General features: G+C 43.6%; 2 protein-coding genes across 2 annotated transcripts; one reads left to right on the top strand and one right to left on the bottom strand.

Annotated features, from left to right (window-relative positions):
- The first annotated feature begins 602 nt into the window (after nt 1–602).
- si:ch211-168f7.5 (mucin-5AC) lies at nt 603–21652 on the top strand. The gene is made up of 4 exons (XM_050041887.1): nt 603–1323; nt 12590–12809; nt 15218–15469; nt 15688–21652. Exons 1-4 carry the CDS (start codon nt 1066–1068, stop codon nt 18237–18239), a joined length of 3282 nt encoding a protein of 1093 aa, XP_049897844.1. The 5' UTR covers nt 603–1065; the 3' UTR covers nt 18240–21652.
- Nucleotides 21653–21745: 93 nt separating this feature from the next.
- Nucleotides 21746–26863, bottom strand: ttc9c (tetratricopeptide repeat domain 9C). The gene is made up of 4 exons (XM_050041888.1): nt 26724–26863; nt 24470–24827; nt 24009–24191; nt 21746–22329 (listed from the first exon to the last, which is right to left on the bottom strand). Exons 1-4 carry the CDS (start codon nt 26730–26732, stop codon nt 22172–22174), a joined length of 708 nt encoding a protein of 235 aa, XP_049897845.1. The 5' UTR covers nt 26733–26863; the 3' UTR covers nt 21746–22171.
- Nucleotides 26864–27681: the final 818 nt, after the last annotated feature.

The raw sequence follows: 27681 nt of genomic DNA, 5'->3' as shown, positions 1-27681 counted from the left end.
AAATACACACCAAACAAAGGTTCAGGTCTCAGGAGGATGTTGCTGCTACCTGCCTATTTGCACTATTGCACCTTGTATACTGTATATTTGTTCTTTTTCAAAAGTGTTTTTCTGTATTGTTGCTGTGTTTGAGAGAAGCCAAAGACAAATATCCCCCTGAGATGGACAATAAAGTCTTTCTAATCTAATAAAACTACATTTGACGCATTGTTTGTGTTGCAACTGGCCTTTTTCGGAGCAGCCATTTTAACCTGTCATAGCAGGACAAGTACAGGTGTTACTGATACCACTGACGATATTCATGCGCAAAACCATTATTTTCACACCTGTTTTCTTTCCTACTGTGACAAAATGTCCTGAAAATGGTGAATCCCCTTATCAGAGGTTGAAGTTTTGCATTTTATACTACTTTCCTGTTCAAGATGACACCACAGATCATGATGAGGTCACCTTTTGACCTCACTATCTCCATGGGAACACTGTAGGAATGTGTGTCTGTCCTCTGGCATCCTGCACAGTGAAGTTGGACAGTCTGGGGGATTTTTCCATGCGTCTATTCGAAAAACTTCCCCGTCCAATGGGTGCGCAGCGCTGGTGCAGCGGCTCCTCCTCTCCGCTGCCTGCTCCCACATGTAACGTTATCACCCTCCGTCTGTCTGTTGCATTGTCTCATTGGGGACGCAGCGTACAGGAGCACAGCACCATGGTAACTCCACCGGACCGGGAAGCTCATAAGTGACATTTAAGAGAGAAAAAGGATCGAGTCAACAGGAAATGGAGACATGGCTGGTTGATGTTTCCTCGGTGTGCCGGTGGACTCATTAATTCAGTGCCAGTGCGCAGGGCCGCCTGAAGCTGTGGCTGCATGGCACGTTAGAGATGGTGATTATATTTTCTTTATCGCGTTAATTCAAGCGGGTACTATGCTGCTGTCGCTCGTCCGGACCTGTGTTGCTCTACCTGGAGCTGCACCTTAAGCCTGGTCGTTCCTCTCACCCGTTGCGCAGAGACTGAGCGGTGGTCAGCGGTGCGCCCCGGTTCCGCCTGCCCGGCACCCCGACGAGGATGGCCGGCCGCCGCGGCTGCGTGAACTCGCTGTGGTCGGGCACCGAGCGCGTCCGCATCGGAGAGCGCCTCAAAGCGACCCTCGCCGGGGTGATGGAGCTGGAGCTGCTCAGGTGCAAACACCTGGAGATGGTGGACGCCGTTCTGGAGGACCGAGCCGCTGAGGAGCCGCGGGCGGCGGAGGAGGAAGGGAGCGGGACCCCGGAGAGCGCCGCCTCGGAAGCGGAGCATGGCTCTGCGACATCCCGCAGGCAACAGGTCAGTCAGTGCGTCTGTCACCGAGCTCTACATGACGAGGTTATTAAATATGGATGCGGGGATGATGGTGATCTGCCAACAAGCCAGTCCCTCTGCGGCTCAGTGGGCAGATTTTATCGCTGCCTGGCGGCGCATGGCTGTGCCGAGGGCTGAGCACCCAACTGATTGAGGTGGTGCCAGGGACCATCCAAGCATGCAGCCCGAGCATTTTCCACAGCAGCACTGTGTGATCGTCACATGGAGCAAATGTCATTGAGGTCAGGGTGTCAGGACCAGCTCCTGTCTGGCTGGCTCTGTGCCCTGCCTCAAGGTTAGACAGGAGGATGTGGTGGGATACACACAGGCGCTAAAATCAGGTGCAGGTATTAACGCACGAGCCAGCAACCACACACTGCTGCAGATTTTTTTTTTTTTTTTGGCTCTTGCCGGTAAGCTCATCAGCTGTAAAGGTCACTTTGGCACTCTGTTTGCATTCAGATCACAATATGTGATGACAATATGAAGGTAGTCTCCATCACTGCCTGTCTACCTGAGCTAAAAGTGCAGGTTTGATCCTTCACTGTGAAACCCTGAATGCTCCAATGGAGTGTGACTGAAAGGTTATGGATGTGTGATCTTCAAACACACCCACATATAAAGTAACCCATTCACCAGCCCTGTCCTGAAATGCACACACAGGTCTTTTTGTGTTGAGAGTGAGGGGAATGTGACATGTAATACAGGAGGACAGGATGTGAGCAGGTCCCGTCCTGAGGCTGTAGGTGCTTTGGACTGTTGTTTGTGAGCATGAACTATATTTGAGCCTGGGCAGTTATCAAAAGGCAAAAATCTGTTGGAAAGGAGAGGATATAGGTGACTGTGAGTGCAGGATTTTTTTGGTTAGAGATGGGAGACGTGTTAAATGTTCTAAAATTGGCATTGGCAAGAAAATACTGAATCAAGAGCTGAAAATGTAGTTGGCTGGTCAGTGGGAGGACTGACAGCTTAAAGGGATATGTAGGTGATGTTCAACCTGTTTTTGTGTCTAAGTTACTAAGAACAGTTTTTAAAATTGTTCCAGTATTGAGAGAGACTGTGAAACTGCAGTGTAACCATGGGCGGATTATGAGACAATGGGCCCCTGAGCACAGGTATGCAAAAGGCCCCACCACCTCTCCTACACAGGAGCAAGACACACAGACTTTGTGGTGGTTTTGCCTCTTTTTTGTGTGTGTGTGTCTCTTAAGGTTGCAGTGATATATGATCCCAGTCTCACTCCGAAGTTGGCAATGACTTGTGGCGTCAGAAACCAATGAAAAAAGGCGTCCTTTGACGTCTGCATGATAGTTTAACGGTGCGCTGCAATGTCAGGGGGAAAGGCATTTCTTTGTAGTCGTTATGCATCTTTTTGTGGGTTTGTGTTTCTTTGAGGTGATTTTGTGTCTTATTTTGGTTGTTATGTTTTCAGAGGGACATTTTGCAGATAAAAACCAGGAGGCCCCGACACTTTGGGTCCCCTCGGCCTGTGTCTGGTAGGCCTGTTCAGTAAACCATCCATGAATGTAATCCCTATAATCAACTCTGCACTGTCAATTTATGTCCATTACAGTGCTTGTTTTTGCCACTGACAGGCTCAGATTGTCTGACAATACTGCAGGAAGGAACCTATCAGAAATTAAACATTTTTCCTCACCTTTCACTGGTCAATTTATTATCGTGACGAAGTTTTGCTCAAGGACAAGTCTGGTTCTGAAATGTCAAGAGAGGTGGCTTTTTGCATGAAAAACAGCGCTGGAAATGTTAATAAGATTTGGAGAGAGGAGTGCTGGAAAGAGTTAGTTGGGTTGGAGTACAGACAGTGTAGCTTAGTGTTATCTAAAAGGTTTTCAATGTCATGGCTGAATATTTCGGCAATGTGGAGTCTGCAGGATGTCAGGACAAAACTTCCCCTTGAGCAAGACTCGGTTACACACATTATAAAACACACAGATGGTGTATCGAAGTCTGTTCTCCTGTCGAATAGTACTTTCCTTTAGTGCCCCCCTTCAGTGGTCAGGGTTAGGGATCGGGTTTGGTGCAGGTTTAGGTACAGGGAAACATACAGTATATTGAACGGGAGACAGTCTTTGACACAAGGAAAATGTTTCATTTCTCTGCAGGGTCCTTTCTGCAGTGTTGTCAGACACTTAACGTAACAATCTGAGCCTGTCAGTGGCAAAACAAGCACTTTAAGTGGACGTACATTGACAGTGCACAGTTGCCCGTAGGGATTACGTTGCAGCCTGTTTCGCTGCTGCCAGCTGCAGCGGTTTGTCTCAATATTGGACCAGTTGATCATTTTCATTGATCATTTAGAAACAAACACATCTGGAGATAGGGTCCAGGTTGAAAAATACATTTTGCAAAATGCAGAAACGGATGAAATTGACAGCGGTTTTGCACATCAAAAATTGACAGACGGTCCCTAGTTACAACGTATTAATTTGAGGACTTGCAGCTTTTCTCTGTCTTTTTTTTTTCTTAAAGTAAACTGAATATGTTTTAGTTTTGGACTATTAGTTGGACAAGACGAGCAATCTGTCAAAATGTCCCCTTAGGCACCGGGAAACTGTGATGGACATTTTCCCCACATTTTTTAAACCATAGGGCACAATTGACAGCAATAATTACACCTTTCTTCACACAGATATCCTTCTTTTTATGACACAATCCTCTTTCCAGCAGTGAAATTCCTCTCTTTAAGACTAAAACATCATTAAAAAACAACTGACTCACTTTTTCCCATGGACCTAATTCTCTGCATTGTACAGAGAGCACAGGGATGTGCGTGTTATTCTGTCTGTCACGGATTATCTCAACATCATTTCCAGATCTGACAAAGCAGTGACATGACAGGTTTGTGTTGTGTTCAGCGTCTGCTGGTGTTGGGAGCTTTTCAGATATTAAATCCTCGGCTGAGTTATTAACATTTGATTGTTATTCTGAGAAAGTAACAGGCACTCCATCCTGGTCACTTTGCACAGAGTGTTGTTACACTGTGAATATGTGTGCCTGATACTAATGAGCCGTATTAGTCAGCAGCCTGCAGCACATTAGTACATGTTCTGTGTAAATCAGGCCACAGCTGAGGTCACCTTTCGCAGAATGGCGTATTTATTTGACAAAATAATATTAAATCATATCCCTTACAGGCTGCACTGAAGGGAGGAGGATAACTCTAATAATAAAATGTGTTTTTATCAGTGCAGGGACAGAAATGGCAGTCCCATCTGAGGGCATCTGCATGGAAGTGCAGATCGTAATGTGCCGCCTTCCTCGCCGCCCACCTCTCAACATCTCCTCTGTAGTTCCCCCCGCGGTGCTGAGAGATCCTGCGGAGAGGCCGAGCAGCATTGCTCATTCTCACCTCTGAAGGGAGCTGCCAGTGTAGAAGAGCAGGCTGGCTCTCTGCCCTCTGCCCGGGCCGACCTCCGCCAACACACACACAGACAACATTTGCATAAATGGAGACAAATAGTTGTTGTAAAAGTGACCATCTTTATTTAGACAGTGCAGCAGCTGGGCAGAGATAAAGGAAGAGAGGGTGGATGTTTATTTACCACCATGTATGTGGAGAAATAATGCTTAGTGTGAAGGTCTCATCCCCAAACACATTATATTCATTTCACCTGGAACTCATTACTTATGGCTTTGACAATCGCAGGTTGTTCCGCTTTTAAAAATAAAACTATTCTGTAAGCCGAGGATTAGATGACTCACAACATAATGCGCTCTACTTTAACACCAGCTTTGTTTTTTTTTCCATTTTAGAATTAAACTCTTGAAATGTGATTCACCTTTTCTCTCTCTAATAGCACAGAGAGGGCCGGAGTTATCACTGTACAAATCCTTATTTGGCAGGTTGGGATTATGGCTGTGTGGTGTCATCTGTGATGGAAAAATGCAATTCAAAATGACATCTTTACGACCATGTGATGTGCTATGGCATCTGCTACACACGCAGGTTTTTGAAAGAAGTAATAACACCTCAAAAACAAATGCTGCTTCAATATTTTTATGGAACGGAAACATTTAATTTGCATGAACATGTTTTAGCATCATGAATAATTCAGCTCTGGGGTTTCAGTCTGTTTGTGAATAGATCCAGCTTTGATTTCCAAATGTAATATTCTGCATGTTGTGTAAACTAGAGGAGAACTTTTTGTAGCGTTTTCTTTTCACACTTTGCTGCAACTCTTCTGTCCTTCAGAATGGGTGTCGAGGCCAAGTTGTTGAAACACTGATTCAGTGTTCAAAAATAAAATTGTCCTCGCTGAATAAAGCAGGACATGAGTGGGGGAAGTAGTCCTTAAGCTGCAGAGCTTCCGTTCGTTCACATAAACAGTGGAGCTGCAGCAATAATTTGATTAACTGATAGAAAATTAATCGGCATCTGTTTAAATTAAAGCAAAAATGCTGAAACCCAGTTGCCTTTTCTTGTCTTGAAGGGACAGTTCACCACAACATCAGGCATACATATTATTTCTCTTACCTGTGGTGCTATAGATTGTGTGAGGTGTGAGTTGCTGAGTGTTGGAGATATCGGCTGTAGAGGTGTCCGCTTTCTCTCCAATAGAATGGAACTAGATGGCACTCAGCTTGTGGTGCTCAAAGTGCCAAAAAAATACATTTTAAAAACTCAACATCAATGCCCCTTCCAGAAATCATGATCTGGTTACTCAAGATAATCCACAGACCTTGTTGTGAGCAGTTTCATGTAGGAACTATTTTCTTTCTACTGAACTACAACCGCCAACCATATTACGGTGCAGAAGGAAGAGTGCATCTACTCATGGGCAAGAGGCTTATGCTCATGATAATGCGAGACATAAACATTAATGGGGTCAAGGGATGGGTACCAAACTTGGTACTTTTAAGGGTACCAACCGAATTATAATTGCACTGCGCCTAATGTCGGTAACTGAGAGTGTATTTGGGTGAGAGCCCTGGTTTTAGATGAGAGGCTAAAGTACTGCCCCACAGCCTGGAAGCCAGCCATGGAGCACCGCAGAGCTGCTGGGTTCAACCTTACACAGGAGGGAAAAAGCACCCCAAAGCCAGGGAGCTGGTCAAGGAGCGCCGCAGCCACTCTGTCCACTTAGCAGCAGGCCAAAACTCACCGCAGTGCCAATCTACCGCAATTGTTGCGGTGTCTACTCTGATTTCTTTTCTATATTATTTTAGTAATAGCGTAGTACACTCTATATTCTATGTTATTTTGGTATAGTACACACACACACACAAGCAGACACAAGATTAGTTCTATGTGTGATTCGAGCAGAGGAGCAGATTTGCATTTTAGTTTACCACGTCACCCCTGCAAATTTTTTTTATTACAGAGAAAGTATTGTTCAGAAAAAAGGTACCATAGGGTACCAGTACCAGAACCAGTAAAAACTTGAATGTTACATAACCCTAACGGCGTCCTCCTCAGCTGAGCTGTGTTACCTCTCTCAGTGACAGCTTACCAGCTCCGAACCATTGTTGGGAACATTCTGGCTTATTAACATTAACTACCTTGGCTCGTTATTAGCTGGTAACTAGCTTCTAGCGGTCTGGACCACTCTGCAGAAGGAAGGATGGCGAAGCGTTCGGGTGCTGTTCATCAACGATGGCTTTATTGCAGTCTTCACCACAAGACAACAAACATTGCCTTCTCATGAGGTTGAACAGTACCCCCTAGCTTATATAGACACTTAATTCTGCTGACTATCATCACTCTTTGCGGCCTGCTGTCTTCACCACGACACCCAGAGAGAGCTGCTTCCCTCCACACACACTATAAAGTACACGTCACACCCTCACAGGTTACCCACAAGGCCACTGTCCTTAAAGGGGAAAAAGGGTGAGCCGGTAACATCTGTAATGTTGGCTGTCTCGGTGGTGCTAGGTTGGCTAGGAGTAGATGCACGTTTCCTTCTGCACAGTGATACAGTTGGTGGGTGTAGTTCGGCAGGAAGAAAATACTTTGGACCATCTGACCTGACACCATCTGAAGGTAGTATTTTTGATACTGTCTTACACATTAAGGTTTTATATATGTTTATTGGAAAGAGATTGTAAGCAAAACCTCATGGTGGAGATCATGAAATCCAATATTATTTTTCAATTTATTAACATTGCATATGCACAAAACGAGGCCTGAAAGAGGCGTACGCCACTTCCCAAAAGTTGTGATGTATAAAAACATGATGGGAGAAACTCTGACCCATGCTCAAGAACATTTTGGAGATGGAAAATTGGCGATGCAGATGCTTAGGTGGAAGCCTGATTCTAGGAACTGTCAAATATTTTTGGGCTTTTGTTCGTACATATATTTTTAGTACAGATCCTACGCCATGTTTTATAAATGAGACCCCAGGTCATGATTTTAGGAAAGAGACTTTGCTGCTGAGTTTTTCAAATGTATTTCTTTGGCACCATCTCATTATATGCTATTATATTCAAGAAAAGGCAGACATCTCTATGGCTGATATCTCCAACACTCAGCAACTCACACCAAAGCCTTGGTTGGACAGTAAAAGCACTTGATGACATTATGTTCAGTTTTATAGACCAAATAACTCATCAGTCAATCGAGATAATCATCAGATGTTAAAGATATGTGTTGTAGCCATAATACAAAGTATGTGTCTGTGAACCGTCTGCAGTGCTGTGTGCACTCTGACTGAAGGCAGCCTGTCTTGAAATTAGGTTTAGTATTGGAAAGCATCATCTTACATGGAGAGCCATTACCCTGACTCGTGGTGTGAGACAGCTTTTGTCTCTTTGCTTCTTGCCTCAGGATCCTTCTAAGCTCACCGAAACAAAAAAAAAGTAAAGCTGATACTTTTATGTGCACTGAAAAATTCACCTGAATGTTTCAGAAAAAAAAAGCCGGAGCGCATCTCACTCCGCTCAGCTGGTGGAGATGAAGATGCACAGCGTGGGCTGTCTTTAAATTTCAATAGCACATTAATAATGCATGAAACAATAAACACTGCACCGTGTAGAACAAGCGAGCACTTCTCACCAAACGCTTGCTGCTGTTTGACCAAATTATTCTGCCTCAACGTGGCAACCGCTGCCATTTGTCTCACAGTGAAGCACTTATTAAAGAAGAGGTGTGTGTTGCTTTGTGCAGCTGCGATCACTGTGGCATTACAGTCCAGCTGACCTGTACATGTGCTTCATATTGTTTCAGGGGGGCTGTGCTGCTCCCTCACATGCAGGAATATCACGTTACACAGCTCTGAGCAGACCCCCACCCACATGTCTGTCAGCCTCCTATGATTTGATCATGCACTGGTCTCTGTGTAACATTATATCCTGTAATGTGCAGTGCATTATATTGTTGGGGGATGATATGGAGGAGATTTCTACACACATTCAAGAGACGTTTTAAACATAGCAGAGAAGGGAAGGGAAGGGGCGAAACTTAAGTTGAGGCCTTTACAAGTGCAGAAAGCTCCATCATGGCAGTGAGGAGAATTTGCAGTGAGTGGGATTGTGCGGCACAACAGAGAATAGTTCATACATGCGAGCGAGAGTCACAACAACGCTGGATTGTGTGCGTGCTCAGGCTGAGGATGAGTTAAATCTTTCGCCGGGCCTGTTGTGCTGTTGTGGTTCTGTGTGGGAGGAGAAGCGAGTGAGAGTTAGAGAGCGAGCAGCTGTAGCTATGGTGAGCACGGGGCGGCTGGCTCGAAGGATATTACAGAAGTGGGTGGGGGCGGGTGGGGAGGGGGGATTATTTGTCAAGGGGAGTGTGGGGGAGGTGGGGGTCCTTCAAGATGCCCTTCTCTCTCACCCGGCAACCACTCAGCCCCCCCTCCCCACCTCACCCTCCCTACACCGCCTTCACTCACTCAGTGACTCACTCTTCCTCTGTCTCTGTCTCTTTTTTTGGTCCCTTTCACTCATTTTTTTTTTTATTGGTCACCCACTCAGCTTCGACTCATTTTAGATTCACTGGAAATGAAAAAAAAAAAACAGGGGACAGGAGTGAGTTAAAGCTCCTAATCTCACACAGGAGGAGGGGAGATAAGCCCAAGACAGGTCAAAGTCTGTAACTCCTTCTCCCACTTCTTTTCCTCCCCTTCCCTTTTCCTCCTCCCCCCTTCCCTTCTGCCACTCTGGCTGCTCTTTGTTACGTCATCTGTCTTCTCCCATTATTTTCTGCGCCCCCCCCTCGCTCTCTCCCTCCTGTCGCCCCAGCAGTGAGTCACTACCTGTATTGTTTCCTCAGTAACTGGAGGATTGATCAGTGCCACTCACAGTGTTCCTGTTGTCTGGGCTCGATCAGGCTAATGCAAGAGCTCCTCTTGGCTGCTGTCCTGCAGGGGTAAAAGATTTGGAGGATAATTGGAGGAGGAGGGGGTTACTCCACCAAGTGCTCACTAATCTAGGAAATGGAGGCTCTTTGCTTTTCTTGACAGGGTGATTGTTGTTGTTGCTGTTGTTGCTTTGTGTGTGTGTGTGTGTGTGTGTGTGTGTGTGGCCTCATTCCTGGCTGTTCCGGTAAGCGGTGTGACGTCACCGGAGCGTGTCTGGTAAATGATATCGTGGATGTGAATCCCTACATGTCTTTCACACGGGTCTATCCATGTCTCTAGTCTGACAAAGACCTGCAGTGCCAGGCAGTTGTGTGGTTGAAGCAGTGGCCTTATTGAGAGTGGTGAAAAGTAACTTGGTACATTTACTCAGACACTGTACTTAAAGGGACAGTTCACCTGAGAATCAAAAATACAAATGTTTCCTCTAACCTGTAGTCCTATTTATCAGTCTAGGTAGTTTTGGTGTGAGTTGCAGAGTATTGGAGATATCGGTTGTAGAGATGTCTGCCTTCTCTCCAATATAATAGAACAAATAAAAGTGTCAAATTCTATATTTAAAAACACTCAACAGCAATGTCTCTTTTCAGAAATCATGACCCGGTTGCTCAAGATAATCCACAGACCTTGTTGTGAGCAGTTTCATGTAGGAACTATTTTCTCTCTGCTGAACTACACCTACCAACTGCATCACTGTGCAGAAGGAAGTGTACATCTACTCATGGGTGAGAGACTCTTGCTTGTGACAGCGTGAGATGTGAACATTAATCAGCTCCTCCAGGATCAGAACAATTAAAACAAATTCAACCAATCTTCTTGGATTCTGTGCGACCTGCAGTTTTGTCCAATCACCACAATTTTCTGCAAATTTGACCGGTCATTGTAGTTTCCTGTAAGTTTCACCAGTCATAGCACTCCCCCACATAACGTCACCAAACTCTCTGCACTGTGAAGACGCAGACATATGAAACATAACGTCTATCATTTAACAACAAAAATAACTGTTTTGCACTGTGTGCAATGTTGTGGTGGAACAGAAACATCGACTGACGAACTCTTTCCTAACATTGACTCAAAACACAGCCGGAGAATGAAACACATTAACAACAACAAGACAAATCACCATGACAAAGGCTGTTGCGTCCAAATCTACTACATGTGCTTAAAGAATCAGAGTTAGATTAGATAAACATGGATAGTGGTACCATTAGTGTAGTATAAATAAGAAACTCAGAACACTGGGGTTTTATTCTTACTGAAACATGTTTCCTTCAATTTTAAATGAATTACACCCAAATACCAGAACTACCTTTTCAGTTTTCACTTGTTCCCACAATTTTATTGCAAAAACAACAAAAACATAGGAACATGCATCACTTTTTTGGTTTAGAAAAGCTGCCATGAAATGAGGCATTTTAGGCCGCAACAATCCCCCAAAAAAGCCTGCGAAATCCTGATGGGACTGACAAATGTCATCCTCCTCGGCTGAGCTCAGGTGAGCTAGCAGTAGATGCACACTTCCTTCTGCACAGTGATACATTTGGTGGGTGTAGTTTGGTGGAAAGAAAATAGTTCCTACATGAAACTGCTCACAACAAGGTCTGTGGATTATCTTGAGTAAGCAGGTCATGATTTCTGGAAAGAGACATTGCTGTTGAGTTTTTGAAACGTACATTTTTTGGCACTTTGAGCACCACAAGCCAAGTGTCATCTAGTTCCATTATATTAGAGAGAAGGCAGGCATCTCTACGGCCGATATCTCCAACACTCTGCAACTCAACAAAACAATTGAGACTGATACATAGCACCACATGTGGTGAACAAAATGTATGTATTATTGATTTTGGGGTGAACTGTCCCTTTAAGTTCAGTTTTTAGGTATTTTCTACTTCACTACAATTCAGTGGGAAATACTGCACTTTTCACTCCTTTTCACTGCTGTTATCTATCAACTATAGACAGCAGCTAAGATTTTACATAAAAAAACCACATGATACTGTACATTCATAAAATATAATAATTTGTTAAACATTAAATCAATGGTTCCTGACTTTTTTGTCTTGTGACCCCTGTAGTTTCTATAGTCAGAGCACCCTTGATCCACCTCATAATGCTTAAGATGATATGCAATAAGAGGTGAGAGGTACCAGCACATGAAAACAATGCTTCCTCAATACTGTTTGTGGAAAGACAACTCATTTAATTTGCATAAATATGTATAAATATCATAAATAATTCAGTTTTGGGGTTGCAGTCTGGTTTTATAAATAGAACCAGCTTTAATTTCCACATTAAATATTCTGCATGTTGGATAAACTAGAAGAAAACTTGTTTGTCATTTTTAGTCTTTTCACACTTTTCTGCAACTCTTCTGTCATTCAGAATGGGTGTCGAGGCCGAGCTGTTGAAACACTGATTCAGTGTTCAAGAAATAATTGTCGTCGCTGAAGAAAGCAGGACATGAGAGGGGGAAGCAGTTCTGATGCTGCAGAGCTTCCCTTTTACTTGCAGCAATTAGTAGATTAATCGATAGACAGAAAATGATCAGGAACCGTTTGATTAAAATCTTTTCATTTCATTTTAAAGCAAAAAATGTCCCAAATCCTCATTTCAGCTTTTCAAATGTGAAACTCTGCAGCCTTTTCTTATCATAAATTGTGATTCTGTGTTTAAGCTCTTGACTGTTAAAGTGCTTTGCCTTTATTTTTATTTATTCCAGATATGTTATTGTGTGTTTATTGTTACGCACCAATCACCAAGGAAAATTCCTTGTAAGAGAAAACCTTCTTGTTAATACGTCTTATTCTGATTCTGAGTCATGCTGTACGTACACGTAACCATGGTCACAGTGTTTAGATATTGTGGTGAAAGATGTTGTAATATTTGATTGTCAGTATTGCTCAGTCCTAACATGTCACATGTTTTCTTTTTCTCAGGCTCCGTCTCCCTCAGACATTGCGGTGTTGCCCTGTCAGAGCAGCCCAGAGGACTGTGGCAGTAATTCAGGGGACGGGACGGTCCACTCCTCATCTGGCAGGGGGAGTAACTCACGCTGGTCCACTCTGTCCTGGGACGCCCCCTCTGACCTGCTCTCTCCCCCAACACCAGACCCCAGTGGTATGGTCCATCTGGACAGTGACTCCCGACCTAGTTCAGGTAAACACACACACACCTACACACTCCTGTTCAGTGTGTGGTCCGCAGCACTGACCCGAGCAGTGACCAACACACTGGTTTGTCACCTTCTGGTATCACTACAGCTCACCTTGTGTACGAGAACTCTCATTAAACATTAACTGAACTCTTGTTACTTTGTTGACCTGCGCTTTGGGACTGGGCTCTGACTCATTTGTTTCTGTCTCGCTGTCAACTTTTCAACCTCTGTTGCTAAACTCTTATCCACTCTCATTGTGACTGCGGTCTCTGTGTCACTACACCCAGCGCTGACATTCCTCTCCCTGCTGCGCACTCACACACCTTCTTGTAGACTGTTCTATACTGTCTGAAAACTTAGCAAGTGATTCAACTCAAACCTAAAGACCTACAGAAGTTAGATCAACTTTTTATTCTTCCAAATCTTAAATTCTTTTTTCTTCACTGTGTTTTGTTAGGTTATGTTTATTGGCCTTTCGTTCATTTTGAATAAACAGAACAAACACCATCTCTCTCGTCCCAAATAACAAAACGTTCTTTGTAAAATGAGAAACTTTGACAAACGTATTATCAAGTAAAAGTTAGCAGATACTTAGAAATAAGCAGGGCAGCAGCAGCTCAGTCCATAGGGACTTGGGTTGGGAACCAGAGGGCTGCCGGCTCAAGTACCAAGCATGGTGTGTTGACTGGTAGCTGGAGAGACGCCAGCTCGCCTCCTGGGCACCGCCAAGGCGCCAAACCTCCAACTGCTCTGGCTGCCCGTGTATATATGACAACAGGTTGTTAAAATTTAATCACCCTTCAGGGTTTAATCATGTTCTTCTCTTCTTCACAATTGAAAAAACAAAAATACATATATATAAAAAAGGGGGATGGAGGGGTTTATATCCCAAATCTTAGTTTGTAGTGAAGATTTTTCTGATATTTTTGGAGCTACAGTCAGCGTTTACAGCTGTTGTGTTTTTGCACTGCAGTACCTTCATGTTAGTCAAACAGTGAGTTCTGTACTGTGACGTCTTTCTCCTGGAATTTAAAGTGCTGAAGTTTGAGTTTCTGTCGCTGAAGTCTTTGTTGAGCTAGTTTTTACTGACCTCTTAAATACCAGTGTCTCTTTATGTACATCCAAACTACATAAAACATAATTTCCTTCCCAGGAAATACCTACCACACAGAATATAAGGAGCAGTGAGCAACATGTATGATATTGTTGGATGTACTTTTGTCACCTCTGTTTTTTGTAAAGACAATAGTGCAACAGTACAGTACAAGAAAAATTAGCATCACAGAGAAGGTTTTATGTATTGAACCAGTTAGACTCAAACATCCATTACCAACCCCACTCCATCATTATCCCCCTGTGAGCTCACCACAGTTTATAGTGCTGTAGGGTGTGGCTTGCATTTTCAGATACAGAGCTCAAAATATTCAGATCTGTACTATTCCATGTAAAAAAAAACAAAAAACATCACTCATGAAATAAAATGAAATGGAATAAAATAAATTAATAGATCAAAGGCAGAATATGTCAAAGTCATTCTACTTCACGGCATTACAACACCTCCGATTGTCTCCTGTGCTTTTAGTGTAAAGAAGTACATTCTGAAAACATTAATCCATTTACAAGACAGATGATGGAACAGCCTGAGATATCTTAAGAAAATAAATCAGCAATATGTCTCAGTTTTTCCACATTCATTGAGTCTATTACTCATGTGTGCATACATTTCCACTCCTGTGTAGTAATGCTGACATCACCACACCAGTTATACCCTGCCGTACAGAAGATTTACAAATCTGACATTTTGGCAGTGCCTTATCAAAAGGGTTTCACCAACATTGTTTTAAGATTGAAGTCTGATACATCTGCTGATTCACAATATTTTACAGTGTTTAATATCTTTAAATATGCCCACAATAAATATTTATTCTTTTCTCAGAGAGCTGTATTCTGGTTAGGATGAATAGTCTCTGAAGCAGCATTTCACCTGAAGTATTTACTCACTGTTTAACTTCCTCCTGAAACCTGGCACCTCTTAGCCTTCACTAGTGCATTAATACTAGGTGTGCAAAGTCATCCAGTGGGCCGGATCGGACACTTTTCCAGGCCGGTCTGGCCCACATGCAGTACGTTTGACACCCTGGACTAGATGGTGATGTTTACAGATGTTTAAATTTAGAATTAAAACAGAATTTAAATTTAAATTAAGCATGTGAGCAGACCAACAAAGAATAAGAAGAAAACCAACAAAGCAGCAACAGCACCAAATATGAATTAATAATGGGCAGTGTATTACATCACAACCAGAGAGGGCAAATAACTCTAGGTGCCATCATCAAATCAAATTAATTGTTGGATATTGTTTCCTAAATGTCAGCACAAGACTGAACTTCTTCTCCTCACTCTTGTTAAGGTTTCTATTCAGTGAGCGGGAGCTCTCTGTCGGACTCCTGCTACTCTGTGTCCAGTGATGCTGCTCAGGGAGGATCGGCGCCACTGGCCAGACCTCTGAAGCTGTGGGAGCAGCTTCCTCTGTCGACTGACAACACTGACATCCTGTGGTCAGAGGCTGCAGTGCAGCAGCAGCAGCAGCAGCAGCAGCAGCAGCCTGCACTGCAGAGCAGCCAGGAAGACGCTGAACCAACAGAAGAGACACCAGCTTCAGGTGAGCTGGTGCAGACAACAGAGCCATGTCTTGTTAGTCCATCCGTGTCATTATTAATTTGCAGTAGTTGGCTGAAGCTGGTTCAAAAAGGTCAACTGAAGATGGTTCATAGTAGTGCTCTGGCTATAAAAAGATTAATATATAAATATTTAAGGAATGATGATCTATAATAATTAAACATGTTTTGTCTGAAGTTCTTCCTCTCTCGTCTCTTACAGTCCAAAGTGACATCGAAGCGACTGGTCTGAGCTTCCTGACAGACCTCTGCTCAGGACTTGGTGACTCCCTGATTGCTTCCCTCCTCCAGCTTCTCGACGCCACCCCCTCTTCCTCCACTTCCACCTCCACCCTCCCTCAAAACCCCCAGCTGGACCCTCGCTACTGTACGGACCTGGTGTCCCGTCGGACCAAAGAGGTGTACCCCTTCCCCAGCCCCCTGCATGCTGTCGCCCTCCAGAGCCCCCTCTTTACCTCCCAGAGCCAGGAGCAATCAGCGTCTCCGAGCCCTGACGGTCTCCAACTAGATGAACCACAAGAATCCAACACTGATCCAGCTCTGCCTCTCCACCCTCACCAGCCCCCTGCCCAAGCTTCTCTCACCCAGCTGGAGCAGTACATCTCTCGACTGGCTCGCCAGTACCACAGTCGGGTAAACTCCTCCATCTCCGATCTCCCTTCAGCTGCCACCCCTGGTCAAGTCAGGCACAGAGGCCTTTGTACCCCTGGCAAAAGCCATGGTTCCACCCAGTCCCTTTCTGCCTTCGAGAGCCGCAGTACACCCTCCACCCTGCCGGGGGGCAGCATCACTCCCTGTAAGTCACTGCTGGGAAACTCTGCCAGAATCAGCCTCAGCACCACCGGGAAAAAAGCCACTAGGAATTCAATCAACCTGGGTAACCTTCCTTCAGCAACCGGAGAGGACTTGAACATAAACCTGCATCTCAACCTCAACTTGAACCTGACTCCAGGTTTGAATTCTAGCCAGGGACTGGCGGACAATCCCAAAAATGGCAGCTGTGGAGCTCTGAGGAGCGACTTCACTTCAGCTTCCACTGCTTCTGCTACATCACTCTCCACCACTACACCCACCCCAGCACTTAGGGCTCGCCCTCGCATTTCAACATGTCCAAGCAGCCTGAGCCACCGCAGCTCCCTGGAGGTCACTTCAGCGTCTGGACCCAGTCCTGGATTCGGGTCCTCTAACTTCTGTCGTTCATTAGACTGGAGCAGTGGTGCTCCACCTGAGACTGGACCGTCAGCGTTTGGTACAAATTCTGGATCGGCTCCTGGGTCTCAGCGCAGTAGCTTGATCCAAGAGTCCAGCTCCAGTCCCAAGCTAAGCGAAGATTCCCCCATGGTGGGGGAGATCTCCCGCCTTTCCGGCCTCTCTCGGGCTGTTGTGGTGGGACTGATGGAACAAGGTGTGGAGCTGGATATTGACTGCTTCCAAACAGATACTGCAGGCGAGGTGAGGGGTCACAGTAAAACCCACCTGACACCCCAGATAGATCAGTCGCATGACTATACTAGACTGACCGACCTGAATCCCCAGAGACCAATACAGCTGTCTCTTAGCGTCACCCATTCACCCCAGTCTCAGTCCAGCCTCACCCCTCCTCTCTCACACTCCAGCAGCCCCATACACCCTTATCAGTCCATCCATATTGCCCCTTCTCACTACTCCTCACACTGCCATTACCAGCAGACCCCTTCCCCATCCGATCTACCCTCTTCTACAGCCTCCTCCCCTGCCTCCCGCCCAACTGCCAGGGGTCGCTCCCCTCCCCGACCTCTCCAGCCATCTCCTCTGGGTGCCACACCGCTTACTGTTTTCCGACGGGATGCGCCCTTCCAGTGCTCCCTGCCTCGCACCAATACAAGGAGCTCTCCTTTGGAGCACGGCGGCATCCAACACAGGGGTGGATCACTTCGGCAGAGTGGGGGAGGAAGTGGGGGTAGCGGTGGTTGGAAGAGGGCAGAGGGGGAGGGGCTTTATAGAGGAAAGCACGCCTCCCACAAGTTGATCCGGGCAGCCACAGTTAGCAGCTATGCCAAGAGAGAGGACTATAGCTCCGTCTGGGCTGAGGAGCAGGAGAGGGAGCAGTCAGCAGCCCATATGCCCAAGAAGAACTCCAACAAGCTCTGGAGGGGCTTTGAGGGACGCCTTTGGAGCAAAGAGTCCGAAAGCGAAAGGGAGGAGATGGACAGAGCGGAGTATGGCTACGGATGGAGGAGGAACAGTGTTGGGAGCTGGAGGAGAGAGCATCGAAGGATGAAGGCTTCAACCAGCAGTAACGACAAGAGGCCGAAAGTAGAGAACTCCCCCATCTTCTCAAAGAAGAGAGGGAAGGAAGACGGAGAGAGACGAAGTACGAGCCTCAGGCTTTCCAGAAGGGCTTTGTTCAGGAGCGAGTCTCAAGGCCTGCTGGTGCCTCGTAACCACGGCGAGGAGCCCACAAGGCGGGCACACTGGGTCTCCTCGTTAGATGTGGGGCAAGGTGGCCTCAGCAAAGACGAAGGCCTCAGACTGCTGAGAGCAAAGGAGGAAGACAAACGCCTGTCCTCCACCGCCAGCCTCTTTAACCTCTCTCGCTCTCAGAGCCTGGAGGGCAGCTGCCACTCCCTCTCCCCTCTCTCCTCCCCTTCCTTCTCTCCATCCCCTCCTCCGCGGGCACCCCTCCAGCGCTCTCGATCACTGAGGGACTTGGGGAGGAGAGTTTTTGGCTCCATGAGGTCCCTGAGTCTCAAACGGAAGCCATCCAAGAAGTGAAGCTTGTACAATAAATAAATGCATCTTCCATGTGTTACGTTCAAAACACCAGTGACGGTTGGTATTATATTTCATGTAAAGGGAAGTGCCATCATTTTAATGCAATACTTCCTCCCCCAAATGACCATGTATGTATCAATTCCTCACCCAGTGTTACACTAAATTTGTGAAGCTTTTCTTTTCACATGCCTACAGTGAATAAAGAATCCAAAAACATTTAACAACAGCACAACTATAGATGGGTTTCCATCAAACTTTAACCCGATTTTTTAAAAAATCGGCAAAACAAAATGCGAATTTTTGCAGTTTTTCTATCCACTACTAAATACTGGAAGCTGGTTCGTTGAGGTTAGCAGAAGGTGGCACTAATTGTCTGATCAGGTGCCATAATACCACTGCAGAAGAAGAGTGCCAGTCCAACTTAAGACGAAAGAAAACAGTTGATATACTGTATATATAATAAAGGAGAGCACATTGGACAATGAAAATAGAGTTTTGAACAGCTCATAGTACAGCTATGTGCTCCTGGAAGAGTTCTGGTAACTGTCCTGAGTACATAAGGGTGTTAAAAGCCTCCAGAAATAACAAGGACAGCTTGCAGTGGCCTATGCCATGATAGTACGTCATGATTGTGCATCATCATTTATTCACTTGGTCTGTTGCCACTGCACTTAGTTGCCTTTTCCTTTTATCGATACACAAACTTTTCACCTCGTCCAAGCTTTTTGTGAGATTTTTTAAATATTTGCTGTTTCCACTCATGTTGCAAATTTAAAATGCGCATAAAAAGAGGCGGATGGAAACACACCTTATATCAAAACATCTATTTATAAACTGTCACACACGTTGTGCAGTATAATCCAAGTGTCATTTATCCAGTCGTGTGCTCAGTACTCTCTAAACAGACAGCCCTTCCTGATGGGGAACTGAACTGAGAGTGAAACATGTCTGTACTCTACAAAGCCAGACTCCATTGACAAAAACAGTGATTTTACCTCACTAAACACAGGAGCTGCTGCCTCGATCAGTTAGTTTGTGTTATTTTGTGACTTTGGTGGTTTTTTTTCTTAAACTACCATTTAAGGCGACAGTAGACCAGCAGCTCCTGTGGCAGTTTGTGAGAGGCCGTTTACACGTACACGGTGATTTTGATAAACGGAGACATCTTCCTTCGTTTGTGCCCTTAGTTTACACGCAAACGGAGATTTCTCCTCTGAAAACGAGTCTTTCTAAAAACTCCGGCCAGAGTGGAGATTTTGGAAAACTCCGGTTGCGCGTTTGCATGTAAACTGAGATAAACGGAGATAAACGGAGTTATAGGCAGCCGACGTCACAGTATGCGCCGGAACTTGCGCCTGTGTCAAAAGTGCGACCTATGTTGCTATGGTGACAATGGATACATGGAAGGCTTGAGCTTCTTGTTACACTGCCACCTACAGGTTTGGCATGCTCTTGTGTATACTATATACACGGGTAAGTGTAAACGAAGATCTTTTTGAAAACGGAGACGGTGAAATGTCCGTTTATGAAAATAGCCGGCAATGTGTAAACGGCCTCTTAGAGGCCTCCCGATTGTTTTTTTGCTCACACTAAAGGTGCAGCAAGATTATCTAATCACTTTCAGCTGTGTGACGAGGGTGTGTCCTATTCAGATCAGTGTGCCTCAGTATGACTGCTGATTTTGGAGAAGACTGAGGGCCCAAATGTTATCTGAATAAAAGAGAAATGCACATGGAGCCAGAAACTTGTTTCCTTCTTTTAAAATTACTGTTTTTGTCAATGGAGTCTGGCTTTAAAGAGAGCACTGATACATTTCACTATCACTCAAGTTACCCATTGTTTGGAGGTCCTGAGCATACGACTGGATAAATGAGACTTGGATTATAGTCCACGAGTTGTGTCAGAGTTTATTAACAGATGTTTTTATATATATGTTTTGCGGTTGTTAAACATGGACCCCTATAACTTTAATTCATCAAGAATTTTCTCCTTTTTTGGATTCTTCGTTCACCAGCGGCAAAGTTTTCTTCACGTATTCAACGTAACACAGGGTGAGTACTTGATACACAAATAGACATTTGGGGAAGTGAAGTATTCCTTTAAAGCTTCTGATTGATCAGACAGATACACTGGTTTAATAATACTGGCCATAAGATATCTGCCAGTTCTTTCATCCACTACTAATACGATGGAAGCTCCTCTCAGGCACATAGTCTGTAAAACCTGCTATTAATTTTGCTCTTGGCTCACGTCATTCATCTTAGTAATGTTTTTGTAAATTTTTAAAGACATAGACACTTTTTATAGCCTCCCCAAAAAACTGCAAAATGTCAGAATTCTCCCAAACAGGTTCTGCAGTATAATCACAGTGCTTTGCAGCCAATTGGTCTCACTGTCTCCCAAAGTCATTCCTCACTGACAATGTTTTCTTGCAAACTGTACACGGAGGTTGTCATGATACAGAATTTAAACTTCAATACAATACTATTATAAATAAGATGCTCAATAGTATGGCAAAAAATACATTAATTAAATATACACAGTGCTGGTACAGAAAAAATAACTTAACACGTGACATGTTCGCGTAGTTGCTGGAGAAAATGCCGTGACAGCCACAGGTAGAGGACCAGATGCTTTTCTTTCCTGTTGTTTCATTTGTGCAGCCTTGCGTTGAAAATCTGATTGTAGATCTGTTTTAATTTTATAGCTCTGATGCTTTTGTTACTATCAAATATAATAATCAACAAATGGTATTGTTTCAAACATGTATTGAAAAAGTCTCTATGTATCGATACCTTCGACAACCTTATCGTGCATCCTACAATAGCAGGCAACAGCACTGAAGGGTGCAGCGTGACCCACGGAGAAATGTCAGTGAAGGAAACATGGGTGACAACTTAATTTAAGGGTGAATCATTCCTTTTGGAGGCTGCAAAGAACTACAAACCTTTTAAAAAAAACGTAGTGTGGGTTTCAGTGGAGTTTTTCATGGTGTGAATGCCGTTTTAAAGGATTTAATATCTAAACAGAACACTATTCTGGGCTGAGGAACAGCCCAATATAAAGATATTGAATATGAACTCATGATATTGGCTCTGAGGAGAATCCTCCTGTAACCATGAGTATGAATGTGTATGTGTACACTCCCCCCTCTGCATGCTGCTCTGTGACTTGTTCAGTGATTATAGCTATTGTGAGAATGTGATATTCCTCTTTGTTTATGGGCGACAGTGCCTCTGAAGTACAATCACATTGGCCAGATAATGACCAAAACCAAGCAAATACTCTTTAACTTGATATTGTGCTCAGGATTTTCAAATAAATATTGAATGATTAAAAAATATTGATGAGTTATTTGAGACAAACTGTGGCTTCTCATGGCTTATGATTAATAAAAGGAACCTATGACTCAACTTGTGCTGTGCCTGAAATACCCACATTATATATACACATGTATCTGTGACAATCAAATGAGTTTGTGAAAGAGACATCAGAGCTCAGAAGTTATTTATAAAAAAATATTTTACTTGAAAACTCATGAACTCAACATTCACAGACCAGACAACTGCAATCATGAAGGCATAACCAGAACTTTGAGTAGTGCATGGAGAGTGTCACTTTAGCTTTAAGAGGCATTTCTGTGAGATACCCAAACTGAATTACAGCTTTGCTTCCATGTTGCTAGGAAACTAACTTTCCCGTCCTCTCGTTTCTATTTTCAGCAGCGACATCTTTAGTACCCTATTGACCGCTTCCCAGTATTCTGGATAAATTACAATTCTTACTTCCTATGCTCACCTCCTAAACACCCAAAGGAGACAAAATAAAATGATTCAAGATGTGAGAACATTCTTCAGTTGGTTTGTGATCAGCTGATTTGAACACAGTCTCTGTCAGTTTGAGGCTTCATTTGGCACGTTGAGCCGACGAGCTCAGACTCCCTCACTGGCTCTGTTGGTTTGGTTAATCTCTTCTCCGGAGCCGCTCTTCAGGCTGAGGGAAAACATGCCTCGGTACATGGCCCGCTCTTTCTGCAAGTCCCGACTGAGTTTCTCCTCAGCTCGCTGCAGGTGCTTCCTCACGTTGGCATCTGAGACAGAAAAATGAGGAAGTTTAATTTTGGAAAGTCATACTTTCCTTTATCCCACAGGTGTTCAAATATGGAGAGAAGCTGTTGAATTATCCTAGAGACATTACACGTATGGATTTATCCAGCAACTCTGTGACAGAGCCAAATGTCCTTGAGTGAAAATCAGCATAGTGCAAACAAAAAGTCACACTGTTGGTCTTTTAAAAATGAACAGAAAGTAATGAAGTAATGGGTAAATCAGTCAATGAAATAGAAACACAGATTGCAATCTGGTCTTTTTACAGAGCATCAAATATTTTATCTTAAAGACCTTAGACACAGGATGCATTTAAAGTTGTGTCTTTGGGGCGCCCTCTGACTCAGCCTTAATGATGCCAATAAGACTGCCTTTCCTGCATGTTACTTACACTCTTTTTCCCACCAATATTAGCGGGTATATGCATGTTTTTTAAACATAGAAAACCCTCTTAAAACAGACGATAGACTCCTGTCCCACTGCCAGTACACAAGTATGCTATGTTTTTTTTGTTTTTTTTTACTTGTGTGTCATGAATGCACTGGAAACAGGTTGGTAAACATTAGAAAGCAGCATGGAGGCCATTGAAGATGTTAACAGTGGTTATTTCCTCTCTTTCTCACTCATTCATGTTTGAGCATTGCTTGGACTGAGATGGATGGAATTTGTGGCAACAAATCATTGCATCATGGAAAAGGACTGAAAATTTGCGCCTCAACCTTGGTGTCGTATTTCCTTTGCTGCCAATCAGAGCTACAGCTGATAAATACCTGTTACTACTGCAGTAATCTGCCTAGGAGTGAATGCTGACTGTAGTCTTTCCCATTACACACGAAAGCCAGATGTTAGTGGGTGTTAGTGGGTTTTCTGGCCAGTGAGAAAGGAACTCTGTCAACGACCAACAGCTGTGCTCTCTCCAGCACCAAACAGGAAGCAGCAAACATTGCGGCAAATCAGGGGAGGAGCAACAACGTGAAAAAGTCTTGGTTCTCTTGTACTGTGAAAAAAGAGGACAAACTTGTGGAGTGAGCAAGAGTTGGTGATTAATTTGGTGTTTATCTAATTCACCAACCAGCACTTATTTTACTTAGATATGCCGCACCTACCCAGAGGAGGCTGGATGCGAGTTGAGGTATCAAAATCCAAAATGCAAAGTTTCTACAGAAATACAGTTTAAGTTTATGGATTATATTGATGCCAAATTAACAAGAATACTGTTGACACATGTCACCTTTGACATTGTTTTCCATAACTGTATGTTCTTGCAGACACACAGAGAATTGTTAATATGTCATATTTCTAAAAGGGAGTTTGGTGTGATATTTTCCACCAGGAGCAGGGTGGGAAATAATCTCAAAAGGAAACTAGGTGTAGTCTCGCAAGTAGTGACTCTGCAAGATCCCAAGTCTCTCCAAAACCTTATAGTGTGTGACTAAAAACTCACATTGTCTTAATATGTGAGAGGGTGTCAGACTTAAGTCTTTCAAAAGTCTTCTAGTGTACAGTAGGCATTGTACAAAGAGAGGGAAGTTTCACAAATAAGAACCAACAGGAACGAAGTACTCATTTGATTTCAATATCCGTCTAAAATGATCTATGAAAGCACAACATAACAGATGATAGACTAAGCTTTCTGTGGATGACCCCTGTGTGCTTCTCTTACCATTGGGCTGCTCTCTGCAGGCCTCAGCAAGGTACTGTTTGGCAGTCTCTGCATCTCCCATCTCCAGAGTAGCTACTCCTGCCCTGTACAGTGCTTTGACATCACCTGGTCGCCACTGCAGCACCCGCAGGCTGTAGTCCCGCACACGAGAATAGTCAACACTCTGTCTCTGCAGCAAACAGGCTGAAAGAGATATATTTGTGCATATATATGACTGTACGTACTTTACCCAGCTGTCAGTTACCCTCATAAGCCAATTAATGAAAAAGCTCTCTCTTGAGGAAAGTCACCTCTTTGGAGCATCACTGAATTGTAGAAGTAGTGGTTGGTTGGACATTTTCTTATTGAAATGATTAAACTAGCATGAAACTACTTTACTGATACTCAAAATAGTTTAGGTAGTAGATTCAACAGATATATTTATCTTGCATGACTTTGCATAGTTGTGATTTTTTATCTACCAGCTAAGTTGTTGTAGCAGTCCACTTGTGTGTTTCTCAGTACAGCCTCCTGTTCAGGTGTGAGAGCAGGTCTCTCAGGTCCAAACCCTTTCACTGGCTTCATCACATCAGAGTCGAGGCCTCTGAGGACCAGCAGAGCTCGGTGGTATCGCCCGATGGCTGAGCGAATGTTCTTCTCTCTGTAGAAAGCATTTCCTTCTGTTTTCAGCTGGGCTGCTTCCTCCAGTAAAGTCCACACCGGCTTTGCAGGAGTCCATCGGCATCCAGAAAAGCTCGGCTCTGGTGCTGCCGCTGCCCCCTGCACGTCCATACTGTCATCTCCTCCTCCAGCCTCCATGTCTGCAGTGGAGCTAGTTAGCTGTTGAAATTAATAAGTACACAAAAATACAAGGTTTAAGTGACCTTGTTAAATGTACACTAGGCCTGTCACGATAATTACGTTATCGACTCACTGATGTCAGCAAAAATGATCAAGGCCATGTCCATATATCGTACAGCACTGCCAATTGTGTTACATAAGAATGTCACCAAAATTTAAGCCAACATGACGCCAGAAACATCATTCCAGAAACATCACTTGTGTAATGTCAGATTGGGCTCAGGACTCTGAATCTTACTCAGAAAGATAGTGTTAAAAAATGGAGATTAATATATGTCTTGATGTGATTCTTGATTCTGATCTAAGCTTCAAGTCCCACATTAACAAGGTGATGAAAACATAATTTTTCCACCTCAGAATCATAGTTAAGGTACGACTATTTCTAAATGAAGTTATTTCAAGCCGACTCAACTTCTGTAACGCACTTTTTACTGGCCTCCTAAAAAACACCACAGAGAGACTTCAGCTCGTTCAAAACTCTGCAGCTCAGCTATTAACCAGAACCAAGAGGAGAGAGCACACCAGGCCAGTCTGAGCTGCTCTGCACTGGCTTCCTGTTACATTTAGAATTGATTTTAAGCTCCTCTACCTTGTATACAAAGCCCTATATGGGCTGGGACAGAGCTATTGCTAACTCCCTTTTTCACTATTTGCTTCCAAAAACTCTGCGATCATCTGCTGGTGGTTTATTGGAGGTTCCCAGCAACAGCCGGAAGAAGATCAGGGATGCAGCCTTTGTCGATTACACCCCCAAAGATATGGAACACACTACCTATAGATATTTGGGCGGCCAGCTTGCTAAATGTTTTTAAAAGAAATCCAAAAACTTATCTGTTCACTTTGGCATTTAACTAGCTCTGAACTTCCCGATACAGGTCTGAAACTCTTTCCTTTTACGCTTCACGCTGCTGCAACTCTTTAAAAACATACTTTATTTTATGATTTATAGTTTTACAATTCTAGGATTTTATGTACCAGTTCTGTTTGATGTTCATTCTATTTTCAGTGCTTATAATGCCCTCATTGCCCTCTTGTATGAAAGGTACTATATAAATAAAGATTATTATTATTATTACTATTAAATAAGTGATTGAACCAGTCAACATCGTAAAAAAATCTTTAAGATCTATCCAGAATAACTGTATACATAGGCATTCATAAAATAAATGGCAAATAGTTTCAATTCATAACTACGAAACACATCTTTCCCATCGATATCATCTCTAAATCTGGTTTTCAGGATAAATCAGATGTATAATTTTAGATGAGACCTCTCTGATTTTGTTGGTGACACAGTATTTCTTGTCAAACTTCCAGACTGACTTCCATTTAATATTTACAAGTCTAGAGTACCAAAATATCTTGGCAGGGGGAATCGTGGACATCTAGCAAAGTCTCCTAAGATGACTACTGGTACATTTTTTTGTCTGTGATGCATCCACCATCTTACATAAACATGTATGTGGAGAAAATTTGTGTTTATAATTAATCAACCAGTATAATAATACTTGTTTATGGTAGATAGTTTTACAGGTATCCTATTAATATCAAAATTGCAATGTAAGAGGAATTCAGTACCACCAGCTGCAGATAGTGAAAAGTTATCTTCCGTCGCCATGTTGGAGTCCAGAGCAGAGTCAGGCTGTGACAGTACGCAGAACTCATTTGTAACGTTTATTTAACGGACTTTAACGACCGTTACTTAGCGTTAAAGCAGAGCTTTAACGGTTTGTAGCTAACGTTACAGCTAACCGAGCTAGCAAAGTTATCATGCTAACCTCACCTGCTCACACAGTAGCTAAGGCTCATACTGTTTAGTATGTCTAGACATTTTAACGGTGTGGTATGTTACAGTGTGATGGATGAACTGCTCACCTGATCCATCAGTGGAAGATAATCACAGGGCAGCTACTTCTTCTTATGGTTGACAGCCATTCTGCTGCTGCTGCTGCTGTACTACAGTGCTGTACGGACACTTCCTTGTTTTCTTTAGAAGAGGTCAAAACTTCAACTTCATGCAGCGCTACTGCCACCACAAGGCCGAACCAGGAATTACACCAACACAACACAGCGACAGTTTGGTGAGTAGAGGATGAACTGATCTCCAAAAGACATGAAGTTAAAGAGGAAACAGTCTTTTTTTTTAACATTTAATGCAAGATTAATGTTTTTATTTAAAAATATATATATATATTTTAGAGTGAAAATAATAAAAGGGCACCATGCAAAAGTTTGGCACCCCAAGACATTTGAGCTCTCAGACAGCTTTTACCACAGTCTCAGACCTTAATAAATGGTAAATAAACTGCTCTTACATAGCGTTTGTCTAGTCTTTTGACCACTCAAAGCGCTCACTGTATCACATTAACCCATTCACACACTGGTGGCCGAGGCTACGATACATGGTGCCACCTGATATTCAGTAAACTTTTCACAAGTTCTCACACACTAATGGAGCTGCAATTTTGGGGTTCCCAATGTCTTGCCCAAGGATACTTCTACATGTGGACTGGGGGAGCCGGGGATCAAACCACTGAGCCCCACTCTACCTCTGAGCCACAGCCACTTATTAGGGCTATGGCTTGTTCATAATCAACATTAGAAAAGACCAGATGATGCAAATGGCAAAGCTTTATAAATACTCTGACTCCTGAAACCTTGTCCCAACAATCAGCAGCCTTGGGCTCACCTAAACAGATGAACAGCACTCTGAAAACTAAGATAACTGATGCACAATGCAGGAGAAGGTTATTAAGAAGATAGCAAAGCTTTAGCTGTTTCCTTAGTCTGTAATAGTGGCAGTTAACAGGAACTGTAGAGATCAAGTTGAGGT

The sequence above is a fragment of the Epinephelus moara genome, chromosome 4 (genome assembly GCF_006386435.1).
Source record: "Epinephelus moara isolate mb chromosome 4, YSFRI_EMoa_1.0, whole genome shotgun sequence".
Classification (NCBI taxonomy): domain Eukaryota; kingdom Metazoa; phylum Chordata; class Actinopteri; order Perciformes; family Serranidae; genus Epinephelus; species Epinephelus moara.
The sequence above is the reverse complement of the archived record's forward strand: the minus strand, read 5'-3'. Positions and strand labels throughout refer to the sequence as shown.

What these genes read in the sequence shown, in the direction of transcription:
- si:ch211-168f7.5 (XM_050041887.1), top strand. Translation starts at nt 1,066, where the DNA reads ATGGCCGGCCGCCGCGGCTGCGTGAACTCGCTGTGGTCGGGCACCGAG. An exon ending in TGACTCCCGACCTAGTTCAG is followed by an intron (nt 12,810 to 15,217) that starts GTAAACACACAC and finishes ACTCTTGTTAAG; the next exon opens with GTTTCTATTCAGTGAGCGGG. An exon ending in AGAAGAGACACCAGCTTCAG is followed by an intron (nt 15,470 to 15,687) that starts GTGAGCTGGTGC and finishes CGTCTCTTACAG; the next exon opens with TCCAAAGTGACATCGAAGCG.
- ttc9c (XM_050041888.1), bottom strand. An exon ending in CTGCTACAACAACTTAGCTG is followed by an intron (nt 24,192 to 24,469) that starts GTAGATAAAAAA and finishes TATCTCTTTCAG; the next exon opens with CCTGTTTGCTGCAGAGACAG. An exon ending in CTGCAGAGAGCAGCCCAATG is followed by an intron (nt 22,330 to 24,008) that starts GTAAGAGAAGCA and finishes TTTCTGTCTCAG; the next exon opens with ATGCCAACGTGAGGAAGCAC.